This window comes from Arachis stenosperma, chromosome 6 (genome assembly GCF_014773155.1).
Source record: "Arachis stenosperma cultivar V10309 chromosome 6, arast.V10309.gnm1.PFL2, whole genome shotgun sequence".
Lineage (NCBI taxonomy): Eukaryota > Viridiplantae > Streptophyta > Magnoliopsida > Fabales > Fabaceae > Arachis > Arachis stenosperma.
In genome coordinates this window covers 22,725,549-22,749,980 of record NC_080382.1, presented here as the reverse complement: position 1 = coordinate 22,749,980, position 24,432 = coordinate 22,725,549, and the positions used below count along the sequence as shown (strand labels likewise).

Here is a 24,432-nt window from a genome sequence, read left to right as displayed (position 1 = left end):
ATGACCTCAAGCCCGTGGCTAGAGGATGGTTAGAGTTCATACAACGCTCAATCATCCCCACTAGCAACCGGTCCGAAGTTACCATAGACCGGGCCATCATGATCCATAGTATCATGATTGGAGAAGAAATAGAGGTTCATGAGGTTATAGCCCAAGAACTCTATAAGGTGGCGGACAAGACCTCCACCTTGGCAAGGTTAGCCTTTCCTCATCTCATTTGTCACCTCTGTTATTCAGTTGGAGTTGACATAGAGGGAGACGTCCCCATTGATGAGGACAAGCCCATCACCAAGAAAAGGATGGAGTACACAAGAGATCTCACTCATCATGAGATCCCTGAGATTCCTCAAGGGATGAATTTTCCTCCACAAAACTATTGGGAGCAACTAAACACCTCCCTAGGAGAACTAAGTTCCAACATGGGACAACTGAGGGTGGAGCATCAAGAACACTCCATCATCCTTCATGAAATTAGAGAAGATCAAAGAATCATGAGGGAGGAGCAACAAAGACAAGGAAGAGACATTGAGGAGCTCAAGCACTCCATAGGATCTTCAAGAGCAAGAAAGAGCCGCCATCACTAAGGTGGACCCGTTCTTTGATTTCCTTGTTATTTGTTCTTCTGTTTTTCGAATTTTTATGCTTATGGTTATCCATGTTTATGTCTTGTGATCATTAGTGTCTTAGTGTCTATGCCTTAAAGTTATGAATGTCCTATGAATCCATCACCTTTCTTCAATAAAAACGTGCCTAATTGATAAAAGAAAGAATTGCATGAATTTTGAATTTTATAATAGTTTAATTATTTTGATGTGGTGGCAATATTTTTGTTCTCTGAATGTATGCTTAAACAGTGCATATGTCTTTTGAATTTGTGGTTCATGAATGTTGGCTCTTGAAAGAATGATGAAAAAGGAGACATGTTACTGAGAATCTGAAAAATCAATAAAATGATTCTTGAAGCAAGAAAAAGCATTTCAAAAAAAAAACGAAAAAAAAAAACCGAAAAAAAAAGAAAAAAAAAAGAAAGAAAAAGAAAGAAATAAAGTTGTGATCCAAGGCAAATAAGAGTGTGCTTAAGAACCCTGGACACCTCTAATTGGGGACTTTAGCAAAGCTGAGTCACAATCTGAAAAGGTTCACCCAATTATGTGTCTGTGGCATGTATGTATCCGGTGGTAATACTGGAAGACAGAGTGCTTTGGGCCACAGCCAAGACTCAAGAAATAGCTATGTTCAAGAATCATCATACTTTACTAGGAGAATCATTAACACTATCTGGATTCTAAGTTCCTAAAGAAGCCAATCATTCTGAATTACAAGGGATAGAGTGAGATGCCAAAACTATTCAGAGGCAAAAAGTAAAAGCCCCGCTCATCTAATTAATACTGATCTTCACAGATGTTTTTGGAATTCATTGCATATTCTCCTCTTTTTATCTTATTTGATTTTCAGTTGCTTGAGGACAAGCAACAATTTAAGTTTGGTGTTGTGATGAGCGGATAATTTGTATACTTTTTGGCATTGTTTTTAGTATGTTTTTAGTATGATCTAGTTAGTTTTTAGTATATTTTTATTAGTTTTTAGTTAAAATTCACTTTTCTGGACTTTACTATGAGTTTGTGTGTTTTTCTGTGATTTCAGGTATTTTCTGGCTGAAATTGAGGGACCTGAGCAAAAACCTGATCCAGAGACTCAAAAGGACTGCAGATGCTGTTGGATTCTGACCTCCCTGCACTCAAAGTGGATTTTCTGGAGCTACAGAAGCCCAATTGGCGCGCTCTCAACGGCGTTGGAAAGTAGACATCCTGGGCTTTCCAGCAATATATAATAGTCCATATTTTTCCCAAGATTTGATGGCCCAAACCGGCGTTCAAAGTCACCTCAAGAAATTCCAGCGTTAAACGCCGGAACTGGCACCCAAATGGGAGTTAAACGCCCAAACTGGCACCAAAGCTGGCGTTTAACTCCAAGAAGAGTCTCTACACGAAATTGCTTCATTGCTCAGCCCAAGCACACACCAAGTGGGCCCGGAAGAGGATTTTTATGTCATTTACTCATTTCTGTACACCCTAGGCTACTAGTTTCTTATAAGTAGGACCTTTCACTATTGTATAGAAATCTTTTGATCACTTTTAGATCTCTAGATCATCTTTGGACATCTAGTTCTTAGATCAGATCTTGGTTCTTCTGGTTCCCTCTCTGGGGCCGAAACCAATGATCACTTTTGTTCTTATGTATTTTCAACGATGGAGTTTCTACACACCATAGATTAAGGTGTGGAGCTCTGCTGTACCTCGAGTATTAATGCAATTACTATTGTTCTTCCATTCAATTCCACTTGTTCTTTATCCAAGATATCACTTGTTCTTCAACATGATGAAGGTGATGATTGACGCCCATCACCATTCTCACCCATGAACAAGGTGACTGACAACCATTCTTGTTCTACAAGCATCTGAGGCTCAGTGAATATCTCTTGGATTCTTCGGAGTCTTCGTGGTATAGGCAGGACCTGATGGCAGCATTCAAGAGAATCCGGAAGGTCTAACCTTGTCTGTGGTATTCTGAGTAGGATTCAATGACTGAATGACTGTGACGTGCTTCAAACCTGTAACCTACTGGGCGTTCGTGACAGACGCAAAAGAGTTATTCTATTCCGGTAGGGGAGGGAACCAAACCGGTGATTGGCAGCACTGTGACAGAGTGTGTGCATTAGCTTTCACTGCGCGGATGGGAGGTAGCTGCTGACAACAGTGAAACCCTACACGAGCTTGCCATGGAAAGGAGTAAGAAGGATTGGATGAAGACAGTAGGAAAGCAGAGAGACGGAAGGGAAGGCATCTTCATGCGCTTATCTGAAGTTCCTACCAATGAATTACATAAGTATCACTATCTTTATCTTTTATGTTATTTTCGTTCATCACCATATATATCTGAGTTTGCCTGACTAAGATTTACAAGATGACCATAGCTTGCTTCATACCACCAATCTCCGTGGGATCGACCCTTACTCGCGTAAGGTATTACTTGGACGACCCAGTGCACTTGCTGGTTAGTTGTGCGAAGTTGTAGTGATCACAATTTCGTGCACCAGTACGCGCACAGCACGCGTACGCGTCCATGGGGTAATTCGCAGGTGCGCGCAAGCGCCAAGTGCGCGCGCGCGTCCATGGGCGAGTTCAACTTCTTTGACTTTTCATGATTTCTCCACTTTGCATGCTTTCCTCTTCACTCCTTTGATCCATTCCTAGCCCTTTTCAATCTGAAATCACTAACAAACATATCAAGGCATCTAGTGGAATCAAAGGGAGATTAAAACCATCAAATTAAGGGTCTAAAAGCATGTTTTCACATCTAAGCACAAATAAGGAGACAATCACAAAACCATGCTATTTCATTGAATAAATGTGGGTAAAAGGTGATAAAATCTCTTAAAATCAATACAAGATAAACCGTCAAAACGGGGTTTGTCAACCTCCCCACACTTAAACCAAGCATGTCCTCATGCTTAAACCAAGAATGAAGTAAAGGGTATGGTATTTATTCAATGGAAACTAACTAAATGCAATCTACCTATATGCAACTATCTAAATGAGTGCAATTGCTTGGTCAAAATAAATCAATTCCCAAGAAGCATATATGCACAAGGGCTAAGGACTAGCAAGTCTAATCCACAATTGAATTGAGTTATTAAATATTTTTACAAACTTGCATGAAAAGATGATCATAGGTGGAAACATGTAATTGAGCATCAAACCCTCACCGGTAGTGTTTGCACTCTATTCGCTCAAGTGTTTAGGGTTGATTCACTCAATTCTCTCCTAATCATGCTTTCTAAGATTTGTTCTTCTTCTAACAATCAACAAATGCTTCATGCATGCATACATATATCATGAGGTCTTTTCTTTGGTTGTAATGGGGCTAGGGTCAAGGTAGGATGCATATATGGTTAAGTGAGCTTGGAATTTGAATCTTTGATAAGCTTAAACTTCCCACCTAACCTATGACATCCTATACAAATTCAAAGCTAACCTAACTACCCATTCTTCACTTTTTCACATACTCATGTATTCCTTTTTAATTTCACAACACCTATGCATTGATCTTATTGAGCTTTGCTTTGGGGCATTTTGTCCCCTTTTTATTATTTTTCTTCTTTTTCTTTCTTTTTTTTCTATTTTTTTTTCTTTTCCATATTATTTTTTTCTTTTTTTTTCTTTTCTTTTTCTCATTTTTTTTATATACAAGAGCATCAATGCATAAGGTCTATACATTCAATCAATACATGAGTACGTACCCAATTTCTAATATTTCTAATAATAATACAAAACTACCCTTTTATTCACCCAATGTCCCAAGGTTCCCACACTTGAATGATACACGCACACACTAGCCTAAGCCAATCAAAGATCCAAATTAAGGACATTTATTGTTTTTCGCTTTAAGGCTTGTAATGTGCTAAATTAAGAACAAAGTGGGTTAGTCGTAGGCTCAAATATGGCTAACAAAGGAAGATAAAAGGTAAGGCTATTTGGGTAAGTAAGCTCAATGAAATGATGGCCTCAATCATATAAATGCATGTATACACAAAATAATGGACATAAAGAATCAAACAAATCAAAGATTACATTCATAGAAAGAGAATAATGCACACAAGAAGGAAAATAAGTGGTTATAGGATGTAACCACACCATTAGGCTCAAATCTCACTTGCTTGTGTTCTTAGCTCAAAACATGATCCACAAGATATATAATTCAAGCAAGTTCTATGAAAAGTTCTCACTCAAATCAATTGGTGCCCTATAGATAGAAATCTTGAAAAATTTCATTATTTTGACTAAGCTTATTGTGTATATGTATGCAAAAACAAGAAAATGCAAGTAAAAACCATAAAATCCTAGAATGAAATGCAAAAGTGTTGGGGTTAGAAATTTGTCACCCAAGATCGCCGAACGGTCGGACGACCTCCCCACACTTAAAAGTTTGCACCGTCCTCGGTGCACTCAAAGGAGAGCAAGGTGGGCGGGTTGCTACAATTGATGAGCTCCTTCAAAAGGTTGTGCGGATGACTTGTTTGTTGTCCCATTTAGAAACTTTTCCTTTCTCCCTCCTTGGTGGCCAACCTAAAAGGATAGAAAAGGAAAGGAATATTAAGCCTATGACAAAGATATCAAAGCAAATAGAACATAGGCGGGGGTTAATGCCAAATAAGAGTAAGGTTCTCACTACATGTTAGCTACGCATGTAGGTGAGAAAACAATATAAGCTAATGGCATATTAACTAATACTTGATGCAAGAGTAAAATCAAAGCATGAAGAGCATATGGCATATCAAGTTCACATAAGAAGAAGTAGGTCATGAAAGACAATATGAGGTCATATCAATGCACAAAGACATAAGAGTCATACAAGAAGAAGCATTGATTTAAAAGTTTCATCACCCAACAATATCAAACAAGTCAAGAAGCACCAAAATAATGCAAGAATTTCTCAACAATTGAGTGTAATGATCCAACACCATTATTAAAATGACTAAAAAAAAAAACGAAAACATACTACAAAAACTAAATGAAAATGGGAAGAGTAGAAGTATGCGAATGTGATAAGCAAAAGAAAATGGAAGATGAGAAAAAAAACTCTTTTTTTTTTTACCGACACGTGCGCGTCATGCGTTCTGACGCGTCGATGTGCATATTGGTTGAAGGACGCGTACGCGCTAGCTGCGCGCACGCGTGCATCGAGTTAGGCCGGAGGCATAATGACGGCCCAAGTCTGGCACAACTCTCGGGTAAAAGTACCGGGGTGCAGATTGTGCAATCGACGCGCGCGCGCACAGTGTGCGTGCGCGTGCATTGCCAATTTAAGATCATGTGCGCGTACGCGCCAGGTGCGCGCACGCGTGCATAGACTTGTGCCTTAGGCCCAACGTTCGCACAGTGCAGGCCTAACTCTCAGGTTTTTGGCCGGAGGTGAAATTTTGCATCCACGCATATGCGTACAGTGCGCGTCCGCGGGGATGGTCGAAAAATGCTCAGGTGCGCGTACGCGTTAGGTGCGCGCACGCGTGGATGGTGTTCTGTTTTTCAAAAAAATATTTTTCTAAGTTCTTACACCAATCCAAGCCTTTCAATCCTCCAAACAGCTACCAAAACGCCCTAGAACCTTATTCAACATACTATACTACTAACTAAACTTGATAAAACAATAAAAATAAGAAATTAAACTAATTCTACCAATATTTACAAAAGATAAAAATGAAAATGAGAATCTACCTATAATGGCAACTCAATTCACTTATTAACCAACTAAAAGAGTATGGAAAGAGTTTACCATGGTGGGGTGTCTCCCACCTAGCACTTTTAGTTTAAGTCCTTAAGTTGGACATTTTGAGAGGCTTGTTGTCATGGTGGCTTATGTTTGTACTCATCCTTGAATTTCCAAGGATCCATGCTTCTCAATTGGTTGACAGAATTTCCAACCATTTTTATTAACCTTGGGCAGAGTTCTACCCAAAATACGAGTCCCCATATTTGATCTTCACATAACGAACCGGGATCCCATATCTTGTTCTCGCATCCATCCGTTAGTTGAGTTCCATTATTTTGTCGGATGGGTGGTTGGCACAGATGTGGTGGACACATGGAATTCTCTTTACTCCACCCATGCTTTCTTCTAGATCCATGCAAGGTGATCTTTGTCCCAACATCATCCCTATACCTTGAGATCTTGACCTCAATGAGCTTAATACCTACTTTCCAACCGCTACACAACTCATTCTTACTTTTAATTTTACAAAGAGTTCTAAGTTGACCATCATTTTCAATTAAACCATATTCAAGTGAGAAATTAAAGCTTAGGGATAGAGATTTTACCCACTTAAATGTTGTGTTGGATGGCGATTTGGGAAGAGAGGCTTCCTCACACTTAGACAAAGCAAGGTCCACTTCCTTGTGCTCTTCTTTGTGTATTTCCACCTCTTTGCGAGCTTCCTCGATTTCAACCTTTCCCCTTTTATCACATGGCTTGGTGTTGTCTTCAAGAACTTTGATTTCTTGCCTAATGGGAGGTGACTCAATTTTGGATAGAAATTCATTGATGAATAATTCCATCTTTTGATCAACCTCTTCGTATTCTTCAATCTCAACATACACCATGCCAACGTTTTCCTCTTGGTAGCTCTCTTTCTCATTGCTCCCCAAGGGTATGGAAGGTTGTGCACACTCTTCTATAACTTCAACTTCATGTCCAATGGGAGAGGATTCCATTGTAGAGAGAAATTCATCCATGATTGAATCCATCTCTTGATAAGCTTCTTCCAAGTCTCCAACGATGACATGCCTTGGAGGTTGCGCACCCTCCTCAACATCAATGTCAAGCTTCTTGGAAGAGTTTTCCATGATGCTACATTCCCATGGACTTTCAACATCTCCTAAATCTTCAACCACTTCTTCCTTTTCTTCAATGATCATAGGCTCCTCCAATTGTTCCAACACAAAATTTGATTCCTCCTTCTCCACCGAATTTTCTACTTTCTCCTTCATGCTTTGCTCTTCTTTTGACCTTTCACATGTGGTTACGGAATTGCCTTGAGTCTTCAAACATTGGTGGGCTAGGGTGTGCACCACCTTGGTCAAATTGGTCACAAACTCAAGTGTATCCCGCTTCATGGCCTCTTGTCCTTGAAGTAACAAAGTGAGAGAATCGTCTATTGGGGCTTGTGGTGGGTAGGAAGGTTCATCATTTTGGAGAGAGGGTTCATAATAGGAAGGTGGTTCTTCTTGGTAAGGTTGTGGAGATTGTGTGTGTTGAGGTGGTTCTTGGTAGTGGTCTTGATAGGGTTGTGATGGTTCTAAAGGTTCTTGCTCATAATGGTCATAGAGATATGGTATGGATGGTTGGTTGTATGATGGATATGGGTCATGAAAAGGTGCTTGGTATGGAAAGGCTTGTGAGTATGGTTGAGGGTTATGTTGTAGGTATGGTTCATAGGCATATGGTGATGGTGCTTGGAAATCACAAGGTGATTCACCGTAGCCATTGGATTGATATGCATCATAGAATGGCTCTCCTTCATAGTGCATTGGTGGAGGTTGTTGCCGTGAAGATTGATTATGAGCATATGGCTCCTCCCACCTTTGATTGTCCCATCCTTGATACATGTCATCATTGAAGTTCCCCTCACCTACAACATAATTAGGACCAAACTCATAGCCAAAGTGACAACTCATAGTAAAAGAACAAAATAAAACTAACAAAAATTAAGAAACAAACAAAAGACAAACCTATTCACAATATTCACATATGTACAATAACCGATAACACAACACCATTGCAAATCCCCGGCAACGGCGCCATTTTGACGATTGGATTTTTGACGGTTTAGAATTTTACAAATGAAATCTCGTTGTAAAGTATAGTTTCTAAACCAAACAATAATCCTTTCATACAAAAATTTGTTTGTCACAAGTAACAAACCCTTAAAATTAATAACCGAAGTATTCAAACCTCGGGTCGTTCTCCCTAGGAATTACAATGAAGTGTCTTGCTATTGGTTATGAGTTATTTTTTTGGGGTTTTGATAAGAAACATGAAAGATAAATGGCAAGAAAGTAAACTAATGGCTAAAAAGGTCTTGGCAAGGGTTGGTGGTCAAGGATCTCTATCCTAATCACTAACCACAATATGAGAATTGGCAAGGATTAATCTCATTAAATCATCCTCTAACTAGTAGTAAAGGAAAGTCAAATGAGCTATATCAATCCTAGTCCATAAGTCCTAACTCTCCACTAATTCAATTAGTGAGAACTAGAGTAAATGGCTCCCAATCATCAATCACTTGGACATTAGTAACTCAAGAGTTCCTAAGTTACCTTTCCAAGCCAAGAGTATAAAACTCTACTCTAAAATCCAACCAAGCATTTCATCAAACACTTGGAAGGCATAAAAGGAAAGCATAGTAAAATTGCAAGAAAAGTAAATCTACACTACTCAATTGCAAGGAATTAAACAACAACAAATCAAATGAACACAATTATTATGAATTACCTCTAATTGGATTGAAAGGGAATAGGAGAAACAAAAGTAGATCTACAACAAAACGCAAGAACAACATAAAGGAAATTACAACAAAAGAATAGAGGAAGATGAATGTAACAACAAGGAATTGAGAAGATAGAAGTAGAAGAAGATGAATTAAAATCTAGATCTAAGAACTAAACCTAATCCTAATCCTAATCCTAGAGAGAAGTGAGAGCTTCTCTCTCTAGAAACTAACTTCTAAACTAATCCTAATGAGTGTGTGTGAACTAATGAGTTGGAATCCCCCTTTGCTCTTCAATCCTTGGCTTTAAATAGCATCTTTGGCGCCAAAGTTGGTTAGGATTGGGCCCCACAACCCTTTAGAATTCGTTGGCCACGTTTTCATTAAAAAATCATAAACCAACACCGACGCGTACGCGCACAGCACGCGTACGCGTCCATGGGGTAATTCGCAGGTGCGCGCAAGCGCCAAGTGCGCGCGCGCGTCCATGGGCGAGTTCAACTTCTTTGACTTTTCATGATTTCTCCACTTTGCATGCTTTCCTCTTCACTCCTTTGATCCATTCCTAGCCCTTTTCAATTTGAAATCACTAACAAACATATCAAGGCATCTAGTGGAATCAAAGGGAGATTAAAACCATCAAATTAAGGGTCTAAAAGCATGTTTTCACATCTAAGCACAAATAAGGAGACAATCACAAAACCATGCTATTTCATTGAATAAATGTGGGTAAAAGGTGATAAAATCTCTTAAAATCAATACAAGATAAACCGTCAAAACGGGGTTTGTCACATAGCGACCTTCTGTCGATCGCAGGTCAGCTTTGTTCTCCCTGCGAAACAAGAAACAATTATTAGCAAAGAAAACACACTAAAATCTGAAATATACACCCCAACAAGACATACCCCTCTGCAGCAGATTTTTCATCGTTTCCCCTTAACAATTCATCTAGATCTTCACTTCCTATTTCAGATCTATCAGTACATTCATAAAAGAAGATGTTAACAAAAATAATTATGATGATAGACGGTAATATAGCTTACGAGGTACTGTACCCATAATAGTATTGATCTTCTTCAGGAGATGAATGCTCAACAACAACCTTTTTCTTTTTGGATTGTGTTCTGGGTGGAAAAAACAAGTATGAATCAGAAATAAAAAATTAATTTTATCACAGAATATTATCCAAAGAAGTGCTTACTTTTTTGGTGTTCTTTGTGTCTTTTTCTTTTTCTTTTGTTTCTCCACCGGTGATGATTCTTCGCTTCTATAAGTTAATAAGAGACACTTCAGTTAATACACAAAATATTTATAATGAAGCTAAAAGAAAGGAGTAATAATTTCAGAACATTACTCATCAGTTGATTCAGATTCTGAATCAGAATCTGAATCCTCTTGACTCTTCTTTCTTTTTCTAGAGTCCATTCTGGAAGGCAAACAATCATTATTTAGAACATACTAAAGATATAAAATACACCCAAATGAATGCATAAGATACAACCAACTGAATGGATAATATACACCCAACACAACAAATGAAATACACCCAACTTAATAAACAACATACACCAACTTGATCAACAAAATACACCCAACTCGACAAAAAAATTACACCCAAGTGTGGTACTTACTTTTTTCCTTTTTTGCTGGGTTGTTTTCTTGGTGAATCCTCTGAGTCTTCTTGAGTCTCAGACTCAGAGGTAGAACTGTCACTGTCAGTTGTTTCTGTCTCCGAAGACGATGTTGAACTCGCCTTCCTTTTTTTTGTTTTTTTTTTCTTGTTTTTTTCTTTTTTCTCTATTTTTTTCATTTTCTCTCTTGTTTTCGCCATCTTTACAATCCCCTGAAACATTAGATATTTTAGTTAGCAGCATTCAGATAAATAAAATACACCCAACATATTATGTTCACTTACCAAAATTTTCTCTGTTTCTGCACTCATTCTTTCGACCAACTGCTCCTTACTCCAGTTGGCAATCCAGGGTTTTGGCAGTCTTTCAGCCCTCTTCTTGCCTTTGTTTTTAGAAAGATGAAAGTAAATTATCATCAGGGCAAAGAGGCAGCCATCAATTGCTTTCTTCTTTTTCTCCTTGTAGTCGGTTATGCCCTTGACCATAAAGGTCAAAACATGCCCCCCCAGTTTCGCTCCATTATGCTGTCCATCTCAAAAATTGGGGCCAGGTGCACAGGCAAGATTTTGTTTATTGTTGTTGGTAAAAAGAACGCCATCTGTATATAGAGGATGAAAATCCTCTTGAACATTAGGCGTTCCTCTTCATTACCAACGCCAATATCCATCATCTCATCTGTAAGATTTTTTAGGGTCTTACCCTGGAATCTTTTAAAAATTACTTTGTCATCCTCAGAAAGTTTCTTATAATCGACTTTCTGAGGAAATAGATCTCCTACAAAAAAGAAAACAACAAAGTATCAAAGTCGGTTCAAATACACCCAAGCATCAACTTAAATACACCCAAGCATCAGTTAATATACACCTATAATTTTTAGCGAGTTACCTGTTGCATTGATGCCAAGCGCATGACCTATTTTTCTTGGTGTTATTTTAAAAGAACCGTATCCGGTTTCCAGTCTGTTCTCCCCTAGTTTGAAATTGTTAGCCAGCTCCCTTAACACTTGGTGATGCACCCTTAGTGGTGGGATGTGCATCAAGCCACCGAATCCCAAATCCTTCACAATTGTTTTCTTCTCCTCACTCATGTTTCTGAATTTATCACTTAATAGATGTGTTGCACACTTAAGGTATTTGGTTTACTGTAAACAAAAATAAAATTATAGTCAGATATATTTCTATTATATAAAACTGATTTCATGTAAGATATATATTTGTTCTTACATTTCTTCTAGGTTGGTTTCTCACTGTCATTTTCTCTGAAATGAAAAATACACCCAAAGATATCAGTAAGATACACCCATATATATGAGTCAGATACACCCATTGATAACAGTAAGATGCACCCATAGATATAATTCAGATACACCTATATATATCAGTCAAATACACCCATAGATATGATTCAGATACACCCATATATATCAGTCAGGTATCACTCAAACATGCATCAATATCAAGCAACATTACAAGGTCAAGCAATATACACCCATGGACAAGCAAATATAAGCAAGTGCTGACTATTACAGTATATCAGTTCAGAAATATACACCCAACATTTTATGCCATATACATCTAAAAAATTACTCCATATACACCCCCCCAAACTACAGAATATACCCCCAAAAATCAGTTACCAGAAGAACTAGAACAACAAGAACAGTAACACCTACAAGAACGAACAAGAACAGTGTAACATAGAAGCAAGAATAACAGTAAAATCTAGAACATTATAAACTATAAAATGAGACGTAGCGTAAGAAGAACAGTAAAACGTACAACAACGTAGAAGAATAGTAAAACCTAGTTCAAAATCTGGAAAATATACAGGAATGGTAATGTAACGTACCTTGAGTATTATAGCTTTGTTTTCTCTGGAGATTCTTGATCGAGAGTTTTATGGTATGTTGATGGAGTTTTCGAATGTTAGCGACGAGTTGTATATCTTGAGTTTCAAATGTTGCTCGAAAATGGAAGGGTTGCGTTTTCTCTGAATGGCTTTGAGAAGTGGAAGAAGTGGAAGAGTCTGCCATTAATGGGCGGTTTACGCGAAGAGAAGCGTAACCGTTTGAGTGGGAGCGCGTGAATGTTACGCTCTATTCAATATAATTAGTGCGCGTGTGGAATGTTTGTGGGCTGGGGGCTTGTAACACTTGTAAGGCCTTATTGCTTGTATGTGTAGCAGGCCCGATTTAATTATTATGGGTAAATACCTTTTCTGCTCCCTAACATTTTATTTGTGAGAAATAATACATTTTAATCATCTTTAAATCTTATCAAAGTCTAGGGTGTTTAAATTCAAATCGATCTAAATTAAACTGCTCATCCAATTTAATCTAAACCAAAAATTAATTAAAATCGTATTAATTCGGATTTGATTAGATTCTATTTTTTGCAAACCGTTGGATTGGATTGGATTCCAGATCTATTTTTCATAACCGATTCAATTCAATTCAAACAGCACAATGTGCTATAATATTATTATTTTATTATTATATTTACAATTATACTTATAACATATTCAATTTTTTATACATTTTTCTATTATTCATGTATTATTATTATTTAATAAATATTTTATATTCAAAATATTATTTATTTTAACTAACCTATAATTTTATTTCTATTGTTATGTTATCGTTGGCTTTTTAAAATATTGTTAAGACTTGTTATGTCATTGTTGGTTATTTAAAATTTGATGTTGAAACTTGTTATATGTATATAATTTTTTTATTTAAAAAATTACAAATCCAAACCGATCCAAACCGCTTGTAATCGAATCGGATCGGATCGGATTTCCAAAAAAAGTTCATCCAATCCAAACCGCACCGCACATAAATTAAGCGTTCGAATCGGATGACTTTTTTCCTTAAAACTAAACCAAACCGCATCGCGAACACCCTTAACCTTAGCTACTAAAAAATAGATAAAATAATTTTTACAACCAGATAACAAACGGTTAACAGTACCGTGTCAGTTCTTTAGATTGGAGGGACTAAAAATCCCTCCTTTTAACATTTTCTTCCTCTTCTTCATTCTCTCTCTCCTCTTCCTCGTCTCTTCTATTTTTTTTCTCTTCACTTCTTCTATTTCATTTTCTTTCTCTTCTTATGTACGTGTAATAATCTTCTTCTAGTTCTCCAGATTCTAACAGTATATAGATAACTGTTATATAGATTCACCAAAAAAGTTACTACTTATAGGATTTCAAATGGTGCAAAACTTAAACACCAAAATTTTCAATCAAACTGCATCAATAGACAACATCAAGAAAAAAAAGGAAGGCACAAACTCCAGAGGCCAAGTTTTAGTTCGAACTCAACTCATGCTCTAAATCTAAAGACCTAAGCGCTACCATCTCCGTATACGATGATGCCGTTTAGACCAACACTCGCATCAATCAGGACCACTTCAATGCCTTACTCTATTTCTATTCTAATTCTGTCAACGACGCCTCGCTCAAAGACAATGTGTTGCACCACAAATTCTGCGTTTTCGATTACATGACTAGCTTTGAAATAAATTCCAATGAAGCCACCCTCATCACGGTTGTGAGGCTTCTCGCCGCGAAAGGCAATGCCAACCGTGCATTTGAGTTCAAGAAGGCCATTCAAAATTATGGCTCTATCCCTAGGCTGAGGACTTTTGACCATGCATTGTTCAGATTCTGCGAGCTTATAAATTTCGATAAGACTTATGAGGTGGAGGAGCATGTGAATGGGTCTGGTGTGACGCTCGAGGAACCACAACTCACGACGCCGTTGAAGGTGAGTGCAAAAAACGGGAATGCAAATAAAGTGTATGAGTATTTGCACAAGTTATGAAGCTCAGTGAGGTGCGTTAGTGAAACAACAACATCTGTGATTAAAGAGTAGCTTCATGGCGGAAAGGGTTTTGAGGTTGGTCTGATGGACTTGGGCCATATGAAAGAAGGGATTTTGCAAAATGGAGGAGGGTGGCATGGTCAAGGGTGGGTTAGAAAAGGGGACTGGCATGGTCAAGGGTGTGCACGTAGTTGTTATCGGGAATGTTCGTAGCAGTTTCGGGGCTGATCCAATGGAAGGTGGTTTACGGAGGTGGTGGTGGTGGTTTAGAGTAAGAAAGAGAAGAGGAGGAGGAACAGGGAATCACAGTAGTAGTGGTGAAGGTGAAACTCGATGATGGTGGTGATGGAGGTGGAAATACAAAGAGAAAGGAGAAGAAGAGGAAGAAAATGAAGGAGAAGAGGAGGACGATGAAGATGAGGAAAATATTAAGAGGGGGTTTTTAATCCCTCCAACCAAAGAAACTGACACCTGCCATTGATAATCGTTTGCTATCCAGTTGCAAGGGTCGTTTTGTCTTTTTTTTTTAGTGGATGAAAACATAGATGAAGTTTAAGAATGATTAGAATACATGATATCTCACAAAAAACGTCAATAATAAAAAAGTATTTATCCAATTATTATTAAGTTAAAACAACGAAATTTATATATAATATAAGGTGAAAACTCAGGTGAAATCGACTTCATGTAAAGTTGATATCTGAGAGTCGTTACATGAAAATTTAGTTAAATCAGTCAAATCATCTAACGGCTTTCAAGTATTAACTTTACGTGAAGTCGACTGCACCTAAGTTTTCACCATAATATAAATGATAAGTTTTATAATGATTAATTTTTATTTTATCAGTTTATTTTTTTATTTTAGAAAATTCAAATTTAAACTTTTTAAGATGAAGTATTTTCATTTTTCACTCATTTTTTTGTGTGTCTACTCGTTCTACTTTTATTATTTTTAGGAAAATGTTAGGATTAATAAGTAAAAAAATAGAGAATTTATTAGTATTGATTGTTTTTTTATATACATTTAATGAATAAAAAAGTAAAAATGTTTAATAATTTATTAAGTCATTTACAATGGATAGTTTAAAAGAAAACTTATTTAAATTAATAAAAGGTTAGACAAAAAGTTAAATTAAATTAAATATATATATTTTTTGAATTAAATATATTAAAAGAATAAGAACTTTATTTTATTAATCAATATCCTTAAGCACTCTTTAGACTAAATCTATACATAATTTAAATATTGATTTTTCTAAACTTATATGGATTACTTGACATGCTATAAATGCATTGAAAAAATGTGTCTATGTCTTATGTAAAGATGACGATGATATAAGTACTTTTTTTTATTTTTTACGATATTTCCCAACTCGACAGATCAAGGACTAATCTGTCGCGGTACTGAGCTTCATTTAAGGGTTTGTCGCTAGCCAATGGGTTGCTGCATGCACAAAATGATATTCGAACCCCCAACACTTGCTTAAGCGGACTAATGAGTTAACCATTAGAACAACCCAACTTAGTTATATAAGTACTCTTTTAATTCTTATGATTTAGGGTCAAAATTATAGTTATTATTTATAAAAAAAAAAATTTCCCTCGAAACCGGCTCTAATATTTGATTTACTTTTAAAATCATCCTTGCCATACAAAAACACTTTTTTGAAACAAAATTTCCCTTCACGTTTGGTACTTATTAACCAGTTCCTGCAAAAGCCCTAACCTCATTCATCTTCATCAAGTTACAACAATAAAAATACTCTCACAGTCTCACCACAATGGTCGCTCAAATCCCTGACCCAGCTTGAATGTGACTGAAGTTGCGACGGTGGAGTGGATTCTGTATTGGGAAGTGTTAGGTAAACAATGACCATTTTGAACAACATAAACAACTACCAATCAAATAAAAACACACTATACCTCTAAATTAACCATCTAAATCTTAATATTAAAATAATCATCCGTACACATAGTGAAATGAACGTCCAATATATCTATTGTTCATATTGTTTAGTATTTTTATTGTCTACTTATACTTTTCCTTCTGCATTTCAATTTCTGAGAAGGCTTTTATCGCTTATTGAAGAGGATCATAGGTCGCGATTGCTTCAAGTATTGTAGCAACCTATATTGACTCTTACTTTGACTTCGGTTCAGCTATGTGACAATCACGATAAGGCAAGGAGTTCTGTTTTTTTTGGTTGCATGTCACTGACTAATGAGTCAATGTAAGGTTAAGTGATGGATAGTAATATCAGGGTTTAGTGTATTAAGGATCCTCTGTTTCTATTTTTGTTTGGTGATACTTTGTCGTTAATGTTGACTTATAGGGTTTTTGAAGCAGAAAATGGGATACTTTAATATAACTTTAAATCAGAGGGGTAAATTTGGTTATGATACTAGCGACTACAATATATTGATGGAAAAGAAAACAGTTATTGAAGATGTTAATGGTGATAATTGGGTCTTTTTTTTTTTTTTGGTAGATGTGATAATTGGTCTTTATTTGAAGCATATGCAAAGTTAGAGCACTTTGGTTATATATAATTATATATCGAGTCCAATATCTCGGCGTTCTGCTACAAGTATCCTACAGTTGATGACTGTGAGGGAGAGATGAGGTTGTTTAGCGGTGTATAGATACACTTGAAATGGTAAGAATAGCTGAAAACATGGGTCATGTTGAGTTGGTTGTAGTGCATGGGGTTGAGGATGATAAAGGCTTTCCTGAGGTGGGTTGTATTCATGTTCAGAATCAGGGGGTGGTGATGAGTTATACGACACTCATCCGAAACTAGTCTAATATGCATAATATTTTTTTTTATCCAATTGTCTTAATAAAAAATAAAAAACACTTCATTAAAATAGTAAAATAACGTATTTAATTTTATTTTTAACAAGTATTTTTAAAATAAATTTAAAAATAATATATTATTATTTATTAAAATATTATTTTAAATACTTTATATAATTAAAAAAATTAAAATAGTTAAAAATTAATTTATATTTTAATATTAATAAAATATTAAAATATCAAATTTATATTTTATATTGTGTATCTATATCTCGTGTCTCGTATCCAATAGTACACAATAATATAATATTATTGTGTACACAATAATATCTCGTGTCTCATAGTACACAATAATATAATATTACAATGCGCCTATAACAAATTAACGTAAATAAGCTAAATAAGGAAAGATAACACAAAATAGTGGTAATAAACGCAAGACATAACAGATCGTAATTCGTAACAGAACGATCCAAGTCGTTTACTGTTACTCACTACGTGTCAGACTCACAGTAACATCTCATAATTTCAAACATAGAAGGGTAGATAAAAAGGCATCGCAATGGTTTCCTTTATATACTGAGAGTAACTCCTTTAAGCGGAATGCCACAAAAATCATAAAATAGATCTAGTATATGCAACTAGATTTATTTCCCCATGAAAATGCGGAATTCCCCGTGGCTAACTGGCTATCCCCACATTGATCTAAATTCCCTTTCCCTCGCAAATAATAAAATAGATTAATAGAAGAAAATTAATTGAGTATTTTCACTAAGCTTAGTGAAGCAATCAAGTTATTATGGAAAGGATCAGAGATGTGGTCAAGAAAGTTCTGCACAGGACCTTTACCCGTCAGAGCTGCTTGCACGTAAAAGCCTAACCAGGCAACCATTGCTAGGCGTCCATTTTTAATTTCTTTCACCTTCAACTCCTCAAAAGCTTCAGGATCTTTGGACAAATTTAAGGGATCAAACAATGCTCCACCAGGATAATTTATATCACCAGGCAGAAATATTCCTAGAGGCTCCAATGCCTCAGTCCCACAATATCTAGCATATTCTGGTCCAACCTGTTTAAATATATGTTAAACAGCGAGTCTTGTAGCCAAGTAGCTCTAATGGTTCATAGATTTTACTTTTGCATATATAAATTTGGTTGTGTTAACATTGATATAGCTACTTTAATTAGAATGACTATACTACGTGTATACCAAAATCAGCCACCAGTATAAAATGCATGTTGGAATATAAAAATACACATTAAAAATAAATTAAACCACACATGTACCTATACACAAATATATTTATGACTGATTTTAGTGGCTGATTTTAGTGACTGATTTTGGTATACGAATAGCATTTTTGTAATTCCAAATACGACAGTGATTTAACTTTCAAAATATCATGGAAACACCTATGAATGATTCCAGGCAAGGTGAATTCCTGGAGGGTGCTTTGTTTCTTTTTTCTTTTTTGTTTATAGTAGAATGATATAGAATCTTTCATTCAAAACAACCCACTAGAAACCCTGAAACCGCTCACATCGACATGGGTAAAAAAAAAAAATACTCAAATATTGGAAATGGAAGTCAGAAGAAATAAATTATCCCAACAGAGCTCAAGAAGAAAGTGAAGTGTAAAGTGATTCAGGCTTTACCATAAGGAGGGCTTGGCAAATAGCAATCACAAGCACTCCTTGGCTACCAGCTAAGTGAAGACCTTGGATGCCCAGGTAATCTAGAGTATCTCCCTGATCAAAATCGAAGAATGACACATCAGCAATGAATGCCATTGTTACAATTATCTTTACCACTTTGCTTAATATACAAGTGATGAAGTGAATGTTATCTGAAGTCAGCTCCGTAGGGTATGATATGCAACTAGATGTATTTCCATGCAACAGACAAGTAAACACCGATCAATTGGTTTCAATGAACAAAATAATTGCGAGTTTGGACATAAAAAATGTAAGACTGCCCATATGATCAATGAGATTAGGGAGAAGAACAAGAATATGATTAAAGATACTACTACAAAATAAAAAATAGACGACAAAAGCTATGATCAATTCTTTCTAACCTCTGAAAATTAAATCAGTAGTTTCAAGTGGGTTTTTGGAGAATAATCATACATTTAATTGGTAAAACTTTTGTATGATATCGAAGATGATTAAAAAGGCAAGAATGCTAACCTTGAGCTTTGAATAACCAACACGCCACCACACAGGTTCGACAAAGTGAACAGCTCCCAATAGGTCCAATATTTCAGGAATAAGAGCACCAATAGATGCAAGCATTGCCCACCGAGCATGCAATATCTCAAAGCTTAATGATAAAAGGATAAAAAAATCATTTAACAGCTAAATTCAACAGAGCTTCACCCAAGATAGAGATATCATTATAAAGAAATTATTATTTGTTAAAGATTTCCCTTTTATGCAATAGGCTTCTTTAACATTTTTTTTAAATAGCTCAGATGGTGGATCAACTATTATGAGATATTATTCAAAAACCTGCCCATATCATATTAAATATAATATAACATAACAGCCAACACATTATATTTGGCACCAATGCACTGCTGAAGAAAAATAAGGAACAAAGTAAATAAAATAAACCATCTCATCTATGAGAAAATCATTTGCGACAAATTGACAACCACACTCTTACGGACTTTCAATGAAAAATCTCAATCTAACATACTTGAAGTATTTCTGCAGTGTGTCAGGATCCTTGCCGAGCCCGGCAATGTCAAAGCCATAATCTCCAGGAAGTTCCCCAGTAAGATATGATGGATATTCATATGAAATAGGACCAAGCCAACCAGGCCGACCTTCTCCATACCAAAAGCTGAAAATATTGTGAATTAATAATAGACTTAACACAAGCCAGTTGGAGCAATCTAGTGGTGAGGAGTTTGAGTAGTATATATGTGGTCCTACTAGGTTCAAACCTCATTGCCATCAATGCAACCAATAATAATAACAAAGTAAAGTATATTTTTTGTATTTGAAATTTGCTAAAAATTTCAAAAATATTCCTAAATTTTATTTTGTTTCAATTTTGTCCCAAAAGTTTTCAATTTGCATCAAATATACCCATGATAGATAAATTTTAAAAAATTTAGGAATAATTACACGTCTGACTGAGATATATTTGATGCAAATAAAAAAATTTGAAACACAAAAAATATACTCTACCCTAATAATAATAGAAATAATAGAATGTGCACAAGTAACCTAACTAGCCAGGAAACAATGAGAATATTAGTCAATAAACCAAGCTTTCTAATTATTTTTTCATATCACATAAATAATTTATTTTTAGATCTCATAAATACAACAAACTCGTACCCCGATTATTGTCACAGATGTAACACGAAGGATTTGCTTACCGGGAATTACCTCCGGTTTCGGGCCTCCTGGGCCAAGGCCATGAATTTGGAAGAGTTTTCAACAGCGAATTTCTTTCTCTTCTCCAGTTTCCTCTGAAGTGATTCCCCTAGAGGACTATTAGCTATAGCTTTCACGGCGGCGAAAGGAAACGCCGAGAACAGTAAAACTCCAGCAAGCTTCAATCAGAAATAATTTAATTATGAGTAAGAAAAGGAACAGTAAAGAGAAGGGAACATAACGGAATAGATACCTCTTTCCATGAAGAATTGCAGAAGAAACAAGGATGCTCCCTGGCGCTGATTCTAGGTGGGGTTAAACTTGCAGAGAGAGAACGACGAAACTGGAGTGAGCCGTTAACAAAAGAGGAGGAAGAAAACGAAGACAAGACGAAGAAAGGACTGGCTTGTGGATGAACCAAAACCATAGTCCCGCCACTCACACGCGCTTATGCTTATGCTTGTGGTTGTGCTAGTGGCTAATGCTTCGTGTCCGGCCTGCTATCCATCTACACTGGAACTGGATCAGGCTCCTTTAAATTAGTTGGCTTACTTAGAGCCTTAGAGGTTAAAGTGATTTAATCAACACGGAAATGGATCTTGTCAATTTTTTTTAACAGTTAAAAAAATAAAGTGTACTCTGACCGTTAATTTTATAAATTGGCCTAAAAATTAATATAAAAAATAATAATAAATAATTAAAAATCACATTTTACATTGTTAATTTTTTTTAATAATTAAAAGAATTTATTTCCAATCAACACCATTGAACATTAAGTATTGATTTGCAAAGTCACGAAAAGTATTGGTTTGCAGTTTGCACGGACTTTCTTAAATTAAAAATGTACTTTTTTTAAATAAAATATTTTTATACAATTTTAAAAAATATTTGGACGGACTTTTTCTAAATCTTTATTTGGATATGTTTTTAAAAAATATTTTGATTAAAAAATAAATTATTTACTTTTCTATAAAATTAATAATATTTTATTTTAAAAAAATAAAAATAAAGATATTTTAAATAATTAATTTTTTTAAATATAAAATAGATTTTATCTATTAATTTTTTTTAAAAAATAAAACATAAATATTTTTTAAGAAAATTAATTCAAAATTATTTTAAAAATTTTATTAAACATAAATAATTTATTAAAAATAATTAAAAAAAAAAAACAAAAGAAGACTTTCTATCTTTCTCCTTTTTTGCAATCTATTTGATGTCTTCGTTTCATATACTAAGTTTGGTTGATATCCTTATACATTAGACAGCGTTTGGTTTTAAAAACACACACAGAGACATAGACACATTAGAATATGTCCTATGTTTATTTGTTAAGACACAAATCTTTGATGGACACGTTAATATACAAGTATACACAAAATACATGTATTTAATATACTTTGAAAATAATGAGACACAGAGGGACAATTAATTAGACACAATTTTTTACTCATTTATCTTTTATTAATTTCTTAATCCTAATTTTTTTTCTCTTTCTCCTTCTCCATCCACCGTGACCGTTCTCCTTTGTAACGACCCAACTTCTAGCCTGTCATGACCAAGGCTAGTAGCCAGACGCTACTATTTAGCTGACTTTAAATACTTTAGACCATACATTAAGTGTATACATATGAGCCTGTAACGTTAGTCGAGAATCGTATATCTAGTCGCGAATATTGGAATAATTGTAAATTAAGCAGTTAATACAAGAAACAGAAAAATATAATATAGCATACTCATATCATACATGAAACGTCCGGAGCCTTAATTTATCACAAAGCACAAGGTCATACTTAATTACTTACTATATTATGTACATACTCCATCTTTAATGCTTACAAGCCCCGACTCACAAGAGTCACCCTAGACTGAGATCCGATCTATATTATTAAATAAATAAAAGGAGTTAGCCCTCTAAAAAGACTATTCAAGAACGAGGGCAAGGACCACTATCATTAAGACTACTATCATTACTACTACTGCTGCTGCCACTGATACTGGGTCATCAGAAACTGCTGTCACAATACGCTGAAGCGAGAGAATCACTCTGACGCGCCAGTGATATTGCTGCTGCTTGCATCCTCTGTGGAGTCTTCTTCCTCGGTCTCAAAAGAGCTAGAGTACAAATCCGCCATCATTTGATCAATCCACGCCTCTGAGTTAAACTCGATTGAAGGTGTAGAACTAGAGCTTTCAGGAACCCCTGGGTCGTCGAATCCTTGCTCAGCTACAGGGGATTGTGGTGGAGCGTCGAGCATAGGTACGTCAGGAACTACTTGATCCTCTTCGGGGTTGAACCATGGTGGATACTCAGGTATGTCAATAATCGAAGACTCCGATATTGGCTCTGCCATATTCAGAGGGTAAAGTGGAAAAGGATACTGGCCTCTGCCGGGGTGAACCTCGGATAGCAGTGTATCATAAGGCATGTCATGGTCAAACTCCTAGCTGAATAGAGAGTGAGAGAAAGGATAGTCGGGAAGATAATAGATGCGTATACGCGGACTATCCCAAAACACCGCGCTCCCCGTCGCAGGGTCCACGTATCTGTCGAACACTGGGTACTCAAAGAAGATCACGTCAATCCCCATCTGCGGACATGGGAAAAAGGGGGTGAGAACCCAAGGTTCCCAGTAGGGTACTATACGAAAAACCTAAGGGGATCCGCAGCCTAAGTCTAATCGTTTATAAGGTCACAACAATAATCAATCATATAAACAGATATAATCACAAGTATAAAATAGTATAACAGTCACATATACAAGTAAGCAGACACAAGCAAGTAAATGCAACAACCAAGTATGATACATGTTTGGTCCTACGCAGGTCATGAGCTCATGCGTCGGTTGGCTACCCGCAGTCCGACGTTACCCGGCACAAGTCCGGATATGGCTACTCTACTGGGTCGGTCGCGCACCGCTGCCCGTAATACAATCGCGGCACTAATAAAGAATGGCCCAAAAATATAAGGTGCTCCTAGTGAGTAGCAGTCCATATGGCAGGCGTCCCCACGTTCATATAGTCTCTAACCAGGCGGGATGGAAGTCCGCTCCGCCAGGTACTTCTTAGCACCTTGGGGTTTACAGTTTCTTCTTCTGCGGCACATCTCATCAGAATTTCTTTCTAAGGAACTTCTCCTCCCTTCTTTTATAAAAACTTGTGCCTGGATCTTTCTTAAAATATCTCAGTCTTGTCACATTTTACTATTTTGCCTTTTTTATTTAACTTTTCTTTTTACCGTTTTCATTAGGTTTTTAATGATGCTTTCACCCTTAATGTTATTATTTTACCATTGTATCTTCATATTTTTTATAATATACCTTTTCACCTTGATTAACTTAATTATTCATTTTTAATTTGACTTTATGCCTAAAATTACTAATATGCCCCTAAGTACTCTAGTTTTACCGTTTAACCTTATTTAGCATCAAAATTTCACCGGATTAATCTTAATAGTTGCCTATGATTAAAATTATTTCTAATATTTTTATTAAATACCAATTTTCACTATAAAGGACCTAAAACCAAATTTACCCTTTATTAATTTATTTACTTATTCTACTTACCGCTTTTTACCGTTTTACTTTTAACTTTTACTACAGCTTTTATTTAGGCCCGAAACTTTTTTATAATTATAATTTTGACTCAAATAATTTATATAATTACTATTTTACTCCTAATAATACTAAATTCAGAATTTTACTTATTTTTTATTTAAAATATATTTTTAACTCTCTTTTTACCCAAA

General features: G+C 35.9%; 1 protein-coding gene across 1 annotated transcript; it reads right to left on the bottom strand.

Moving 5' to 3' along the window:
- Nucleotides 1–17,653: 17,653 nt before the first annotated feature.
- Nucleotides 17,654–21,231, bottom strand: LOC130932637 (chlorophyll a-b binding protein 7, chloroplastic). The gene is made up of 6 exons (XM_057862005.1): nucleotides 20,938–21,231; nucleotides 20,697–20,863; nucleotides 19,996–20,142; nucleotides 19,485–19,617; nucleotides 18,951–19,043; nucleotides 17,654–18,363 (listed from the first exon to the last, which is right to left on the bottom strand). The coding sequence occupies exons 1-6, from the start codon at nucleotides 21,109–21,111 to the stop codon at nucleotides 18,049–18,051; spliced, it is 1,029 nt and encodes a 342-aa protein (XP_057717988.1). The 5' UTR covers nucleotides 21,112–21,231; the 3' UTR covers nucleotides 17,654–18,048.
- Nucleotides 21,232–24,432: the final 3,201 nt, after the last annotated feature.

What these genes read in the sequence shown, in the direction of transcription:
- LOC130932637 (XM_057862005.1), bottom strand. Translation starts at nt 21,111, where the DNA reads ATGGTTTTGGTTCATCCACAAGCCAGTCCTTTCTTCGTCTTGTCTTCG. An exon ending in ACACTGCAGAAATACTTCAA is followed by an intron (nt 19,618 to 19,995) that starts GTATGTTAGATT and finishes TTTATCATTAAG; the next exon opens with CTTTGAGATATTGCATGCTC. An exon ending in TTGGTTATTCAAAGCTCAAG is followed by an intron (nt 19,044 to 19,484) that starts GTTAGCATTCTT and finishes GATTTTGATCAG; the next exon opens with GGAGATACTCTAGATTACCT.